Source organism: Lepus europaeus, chromosome 3, assembly GCF_033115175.1.
Source record: "Lepus europaeus isolate LE1 chromosome 3, mLepTim1.pri, whole genome shotgun sequence".
Taxonomy (NCBI): domain Eukaryota; kingdom Metazoa; phylum Chordata; class Mammalia; order Lagomorpha; family Leporidae; genus Lepus; species Lepus europaeus.
Window position 1 is genome coordinate 124,557,714 of NC_084829.1, and position 7,982 is coordinate 124,565,695.

Here is a 7,982-nt window from a genome sequence, read left to right on the forward strand (position 1 = left end):
TCTGATTTCAGCGTTACCTATTTCATAGCTTCCTTTTCCACAGTGTTTTTCCACATTGGTTGGAAGTGGTTAAGGGAAGACCAGTGGCATTGATAAGACTTGCACGAAACATTTTGGACCATTCAATCTTCTTCTGAAAGGCTTAAAAAAGATTTATTGATAGATTGTTTGATTGATTTGAGAGGGAGAGAGATCTTTCATAAACTGGTTCACTTCCCAACTGCCCACAACAGTCCAAGATAGGCCAGACTACATTGTGGTCTCCCACATGAGTGGCAGAACCCCGAGTACTGGGGCCATCATGAACTGGCTCCCATGTGCATTAGCAGGAAGCTAGATTGGAAGCAGAGCAAGTGGGACTCGAGTCAGGCACACTCATATGGGGTTCTGACATCCCAAGCTTTGGCATAACCTGCTGTACCACAACACCTGGCCTCTGAAGGGCTTTGTTAAGGAAATTTTTAAAATATTTAACCATATATATTTTTAAATTGATTTGAGAGGCAAAGAGACAGAGAGGGAGAAAGAGCGAGATTGGTTTACTCCCCAAATACCCACAACAGCCAGGTCTGGGCCACCCTGAAGCTGGGAGCCAGGAACTTAATCTTGGTCTGCTGTCACCACTGCCTTTTAGAGTTCTCATTAACAGAAAGCTGGGATCGAGAACAGAGCTGACATTCAACCCCAGTCACTCTGATAGGCCATGTGGACACCAAATGGCATCTAAACTGCTGCGTCAAACGCATACCCCTTCTTTAACCTATTGACATCATTTCATTACTTTTTAAGCACTTGTATTTGAAAAGACAAACGCTTGGGGCCGTCATCGTGGCATAGTGGGTAAAGCCACTGCCTGCGAGGCTGGCATCCAAATGGGCATCAATTCTCATCCCAGCTTCTCCGCTTCCAAGCCAGCTCCCTGTTAATGCACCCGGGAAAGCAGAAAAAGATGGCACAATTTACTTGGGCCCCTGCATTCACATAGGAAACCCGGATAAAGCCCCTGGTCCTGGCCTAACCTTGGCCATTGCAGCCATTTGGAGAGTGAACACGTGGGTGGAAGATCTCTCTCTGACTCTCCTCCTGTCTTTCAAATAAATAAAATTCTTAAAATAAAACCTATGTTAGAACCTTTTATTTATTAAAAAAAGATAAAACATGGCTGGCACCGCGGCTCAATAGGCTAATCCTCCGCCTTGCAGCGCTGGCACACCGGGTTCTAGCCCCGGTCAGGGCGCTGGATTCTGTCCCGGTTGCCCCTCTTCCAGGCCAGCTCTCTGCTATGCCCCGGGAGAGCAGTGGAGGATGGCCCAAGTCCTTGGGCCCTGCACCCGCATGGGAGACCAGGAGAAGCACCTGGCTCCTGGCTTCAGATCAGCGCGGTGCGCTGGCCACAGCGTGGCGGCCATTGGAAGGTGAACCAACGGCAAAAGGAAGACCTTTCTCTCTGTATCTCTCTCTCACTGTCCACTCTGCCTGTCCAAAAAAAAAAAAAAGATAAAACACTTAAAACCATGCATAAACCAATGCATAGCAGCATATTGAGTTATTAGAAGAACAATATCCCCTTAACCATATTTATAAATTGTAAGTTGACTTCTTAGTGTTTCTAATCTTTGTTAATAGCAAGAACCCAAACAGAGCCTCATAAACGTTCTAACATTGCCTTGTAAGAGATGTTACTGAAGGGAACTGCCTAGAAACATTGAAACTAGCAGTACTTGGTACTTGATCCATCCCCAACCCTCAAAGCAGGGGCCAGGAATCGTGTTCTGTGGAGCCACTCTGCCGTTTCATGAGACATTTGTCAGAAATCTGGATTGCCCTGCTAAATCCCAATTAGAAAATTTAAGGTTAAGAGACCTTAGGACACTTACACATTTATGAAGTACCATTTTGGTGACACTTATATGCCAGTTTGAGGAAGTCAGTTCTGTGGGTGTGTGTTGGGGATAGATCTTACCAAGTCCACAGGTCTGGTAATGCTCCCAAAAGGATTAGACTCTTAGATGTAGATGGGCTAAGGAGAGCCTTGACAAGACCGCAAAAGTAAAAGTTGGAATCCTAGCCCAGAACCCACGTGGGAATGTCATGCTAGCACTCTGCTAAAGGCAACTAACATCTCTACCTCCTTCACTTGCTTCTGAAGATGCAAAGTGTTTCTGAATTCCATAGTAATCACAAGTTTGGCAACCTTTTCTTTAAAAAAAAAGTTACAATGATGACAAGAAACTTTTAACTGCATGTTTGTATATCTGCCCATTTCAGACGAAAGTAGGCGGGATGAACCACAGCGGAGGCAGTTTTGAGGAGGTCCTCAGCTCCACGGCCCATGCCAGTGCCCAGAGCTCAGCGGGGGGGCCCCTGCGGGCCGAGGAGGAGGAGCTGCAGTGCTAGGTGCAGCCAGCCGGAGCAGCCTGCAGCCACATCCAGAAGCCCCCACACCGCCCAGCCCAGCTCTGCCTGTGCAGACCCAGAAATGAAGACCAAAACCCCACTGGGAAGAGCTGGGGTCTTCACACTATTATTCAAATGGCCTCTCCAGAAAGTTTAATAAAATGATTTCCATTTGTGTGTGTATTGATGATGAACCCACTTGACCAGCACGCTTGAGTATTCATAGATTGTCAACATGTCTCAACATGCATAGGCACACAATTGGTCAAAATTCTTGTCTGTGTAATTCAATGTGTTTTTCCCAAACATGTAGCTCCTAGATATTTGCTTTGAGTTGTGCGTGGCCACCTTTGAGCATGGCCCTGATGGCTGAGGGAACAGTCCCTTTCTGTTCCTTTTCATGACTGTCTCCGGCAGCAGTAGGACTTCCTGCAAATTTCATCCACTGCTTGTGACCTTCCTCACCTACATCAACTATGTGTTTATTTAAACAATTAAAATAACTGATTTTGATGGTGATTTGGTATTTCTTAATTTCCTGGAGTCTTCAGGGCTATTGATGACCTTAAACATTTGTAGCTATGATTCTATGGGTGTTGTTTTTAAACCTGCTAATTTGATGAATGTGAGGATATGATAATAATTATAGCCTTAGTTACCCCAGGGTTATCTGAATAATCTCCCAGTCCAGCACTGATGTTTGAAAAGGGGATTCATAAAAATGAGAGCAAGCAGAGGCTGGCAGCCCTTTCTATGGTTCTACTCATGTATTTGGATTTCTGCAGTCACTTTTACCTTCTATATTAGATGGAGGGGTCTTCATAAAGTTCATGGAAAATGCTTATGATTAAAAAAAGCTACGCATGGGTTCAAAATTTTTTGCACCAAGGTAAGTTTCCTGGTATGCTTTTCTTCTAAATGGCAACATACATTTATTACTAGGTAACAATGACACAGCTTCAGATAACATTTATAAAATGCACACTTGAATAGGCCTATTAACTAAAAAAAATCACATTTTAGAAACTCCCATACTATGTGTATTTGTTAGCATACTGTTAAGTTTTTGTGCTTACTATAGATGACATAGTAAAATTAAGCCAATCTGAAAAAATTCCATTCAAATTAATGGGATATGTCAGTTTGTCCATCCTGTACACTCAACTGACAGTCAAGCTGGATCAGGGCCATGTGATGTTCAGAGGCCTAGATCTTAGTATCTATTCCATAAAAGGGAAGACGACAAGAGACCTGAATCAGTGGACACATGCAGAGAATGAAGCCCTTCCACAAGGAGTGTGGGCATTCTCCCGTTTGTCCATCCAGCCTGCTGGTTGAAGTCATGGCCCTTTGGGCAGGAAGCCAGCCCTGTCCACCTGGCCTGGAGGCTGTGCTGGCTCTCCCACTGCAGCATGCAGCTACACAGTCTCTGTGCCCAATACCCAGTCGCCTGGTGAGTTCAACTTGTATGACCTCCCACTGGCATTTCTTTTTTTAAACTGCATTCAATGCATTGCATTATATTAGAGTTGTACTACAGCCAAGTATCTTCATTAGCCGACCTACTCCTGCACATAAAGTTAGTGTTAATATCTCACAATTTCTAATCCATTTTAGCTGCCCATTAATCCATCCAAATTCTAATTTAATCAATTTGAAAAACACTATTCATATCTCTATTAACCTAAACACTTGTATTATTCTGAATAATCTCTGTGTCCCAGGACTAACATTCATAGTGGTCATGATTAGGAATAGCCTTCTTTCATTTGATATATGTGAAGCAGGGGCCCTTACTGTGGCACTGTGGGTTAAACTGCCACCTGGGATGCTAGCATCCTGTATCAGAGTAGAAGTTCAAGTGCTGGCTACTCCACTTCAGATCCAACTCTGTACTAGTGCACCTGGGAAGCAGCAGCTGATGGTTCAAGCACTTGAGTTCCTGCCACCCATGTGGGAGATTTCTAAATGGAGTCCTGGTCCATGACTTCAGACTGGCCCAGTCCTAGCTGTTGCAGTCTTTTGGGGAGTAAACCAGCAAATGGAAGCTCTCTCTGATGCTCTTTTAAATAAATACATCTTTTAAAAAACAGTGTGACTATGCCAGATGCCTCAAATTAGAACAATCAACTCAGTTGTTGGTGGGTGAGCAATATCAGCCTATCAACTGTTGGCAGGTGAGTGGTCTCACCAAGGTTGGGAAGAGAGCCCAGCCTCAGTCTGCCTCATCACTCAAGAGCTGCCTGCTTCTCACACACTTTGCCTGTGCAAACTCCTCATCTGATTGACTGCCAAGTTTCTCAGTCATGTCTAGCTGGTTCAGTTTCAGTTCACATGCAGTAACTTATCAAGTGTTTCACAACTGCTAACAAAATAGTTGCATTCAATACACATAATACAAAATTACTTCAAGTCAACACTACGTATATGAAAGGATACCTCAACCAAAACCATATTTTAGTCATTAGAAATTCCAACGTAAATTAAGACTACAAAATAAACTGGCTTTTAAAAAAAGGTTGCCATTTTGGAATTTAACCATTGAACATTTTCTTATATATTTTTTAAAGATTTATTTATTTATTTTGAAAGAGTTAAACAGAGGAGAGGCAGAGAGAGAAAGGTCTTCCATCTACTGGGTCACTCCCCAATAGGCATCAACCCAATAGGTTGGAGCTGTGCCAATCCGAAGCCAGGAGCCAGAAGCTTCTGGGTCTCCCATGTGGGTGCAGGGGCCCAAGGACTTGGGCCATCTTCCACTGCTTTCCCAGGCCATAGCAGAGAGCTGGATCAGAAGTGGAGCAGCCGGGTCTTGAACTAGCGCCCATATGGGATGCCAGCACTGCGGGCAGTGGCTTTACCTGCTGTGCCACAGTGCCAGCTCCACCATTGAACACTTTAAATACCATTGCTATATGGAAAATATTTGTAAATTTACAATGCAACTTATCTTTAATTTTTTTAAAGATTTATTTGAAAGGCAGTTACAGAGAAGCAGAGGCAGAGAGAGAGAGAAAGAGAGAGATCTTCCATTTACTGGTTCACTCCCTGGATGGCCACAATGGCTGGAGCTGTGCCAATCCAAAGCCAGGAGCCTCTCGCTTCCAGGTCTCTTACATGGGTGCAGGGACCCAAGGACTTGGGCCATCTTCTGCTTCTTGCTGCTCTCTCAGGCCATAGCAGAGAGCTTGATTGGAAGTGAAGCAGCCAGGACTTGAACTGGCACCCATATGAGATGCCGACACCACAGACAGTGGCCCCAACTCAACTTATCTACCACGCATATCTCCTAAGATTTTGACCATTGTTAGGTCGTGCCAGCAAGGCAATCTGCATCTTAGGTTAAATTACATATGTTGTTAGAGATCTTCTCATGAAAGACATAAAGCAGGAAAAAAAAGTGCCTGTTTTATTATAGATGTGCCATGCCATCCATAGTAACCAACGTGGAGAAAAACTGGGGGACACAAGAAGCTCTTCTGTCATTGTTCATTGTTCGAAATCACCTGGTACCTAAGGCAGTGAACTTCAACTCCCCTTCTTACTTGCAACCAAAACTGCGAACCGGAGTGCAAGTGGGTTTAGCCAAGGGAGACAGCAGTAAGGGTAAACAGCGATTTAATATGAAGTATGATACAATCTTCTTCAAACCTGGAGTTCAAGTACAATTCCAAGCTATGATATTGGGCAAAGCCTTATGGTTACTTTTGATAATCACTGAGAATGGTATAATTATTTACCTACATTTCTACTTGACTTTCAGGTCATATTTTAGGGTGCACCTGCATGATGAAGGGCAACCAAAAATAATATAAACTTAAGTCTTCTGCAGAAATCATGCCCCTTCACTGCCGAATATGAAGAGTGGCAAGTTACTTAGAGAAAAAACCAGAGGATATTTTCTCACAAAGCAACATTTATCCCACAGTGTGGATCCTCACCACCAGGTTTTGCAGTGGATCAATATTTTTCAAATAGGAGAGCATTGAGAATTGTGTCATAGCCAGTGGGATGCCAGTCTACAGGGGTAAAAGAGCAACAAAGAATTCACTTCTGTTCTGCTCAATCCAAGAATTACTTTGCATCAAAATTATAGGACTTGGTTTTCAGATGCCCAATGCCAGGCAAGCATCTGCCAGGAAAAGTACCTTTAGGTAACAATGTTCAAATATGTATAGCTATTTCTGGTGGCTTCAATAGCTATCATTGATCTTCATTTTGCTCTTTTTTTTATCTGAAAGGCATAGTGACACACACACACACACACAATCACAATCTTCCATCCATTGATTCTCTCCCCAGATGCCCACAACAGGCAGTACTAGACTAGGCAGAAGCCAGGAGCTAGGAACCCCTTCTGGGTCTCCCCTGGGGGTGGCAGGGATCCAACTACTTAAGCCATCATTGCTGCCTCTCAGGATGCACATGAGCAGGAAGCTGGATGGGAAGTGGAGGCAGGATTTGATCTAGGCACTCTGATAGGGGAAACTGGTGTCCCAAGTGGTGGCTTAACCCACTGTGCCACAACACCTATCCTGTAGTTTTCTTGTTAAATGAGATTTATTACACTATTACATTTTTTTAACCAATTACTCAGGAGAGAAAGTTCGGGACTGTGAACCCACACTTGGCAGGTAACTGAGAGGCAGGTAACCTGATGAAGTCACCAGGTGAACCCTGGTCCAGCAGAGGTTTCTAGAGTCTGCGTGAAATATGTCGGTTACTTATGCAAATGATGGCAGGTAAAATATTTAAAATATAACTCTAGGACCACAGAAATTTGTTTATAAATAATTGAACTTTATCTGGGGTTATTTGGGGTGCATGCTTTCATACCAGGAGAGACCCCCCAACAGTACTGATGGAGTTGTTTCCCTAATAACCTTGTCTCCAGTGCCGATCAGACTGGACTCTTCCTGCTTTTCAACGCAGAGCAACTATGCGTACCCATGGGTGTTGCTACTGAGATCAGGCACCTTGCTTCCTGCCAACTGGGTATCCATGGATACTGCAGAGTTTCCAAAGAAACGCTGCCTAGAATTTTCACCATGCCAGCCTCAAAGGCCTTCTTCAAATGGAAACTGACATGTGAATTAAAGGGACAGGCATCCGTTCCTTACCATGGCACGCGGCAAGTTTGCATGTGTGGTCTTTTCTCCTGCTCTAGTGGATGCTTGTGCATCATTTAAACACAAGCAAGAGTGGATTACTTATTTTAAGAAAGGGAAACTAAGAGAATAAACTAGGTTGATGGATTCCTTCTAAGGCTTACAGACTCCAGTAATACTCTTCCTTTTCTGTATATCTTACTTGGTGATAAATGTTCTTATTATCAAGGACTCAATATTTATAATTCAGACAGAGAAAAATACATAGGGAATCATGACTGGCACTTGAAATTGTATGCCCTGATTTATATCCCCAAATGACAAAAAGAGGGAAGGGGTAGGGGCGGGGCCTGTTAGCAGGTGTATAAGTCTGCAATCAGGACTTGAAGTAGGACACAATGAAATTCAAAGTCAGGAGGCCAGCACTGTAGCACAGCGGGTTAAGCCACGGCTTGCAGTTCCAGCATCCATTATGGG

The 7,982-nt window shown here is 43.8% G+C and overlaps 1 protein-coding gene across 2 annotated transcripts in view; it reads left to right on the forward strand.

The window, feature by feature from the left end:
* The window catches only part of TPD52L1 (TPD52 like 1), a 100,398-nt gene extending 97,519 nt beyond the window's left edge, over nucleotides 1-2,879 (forward strand). The window contains exon 7 of one of the 2 annotated variants that reach the window (XM_062186714.1): nucleotides 2,269-2,879. In XM_062186714.1, the coding sequence (XP_062042698.1) occupies nucleotides 2,269-2,397 (129 nt within the window). In that variant the 3' untranslated portion in view covers nucleotides 2,398-2,879. The remainder of the gene's footprint in view (nucleotides 1-2,268) is intronic. The other variant, XM_062186716.1, reaches the window with a different exon arrangement.
* The last annotated feature ends 5,103 nt before the right edge of the window (nucleotides 2,880-7,982 follow it).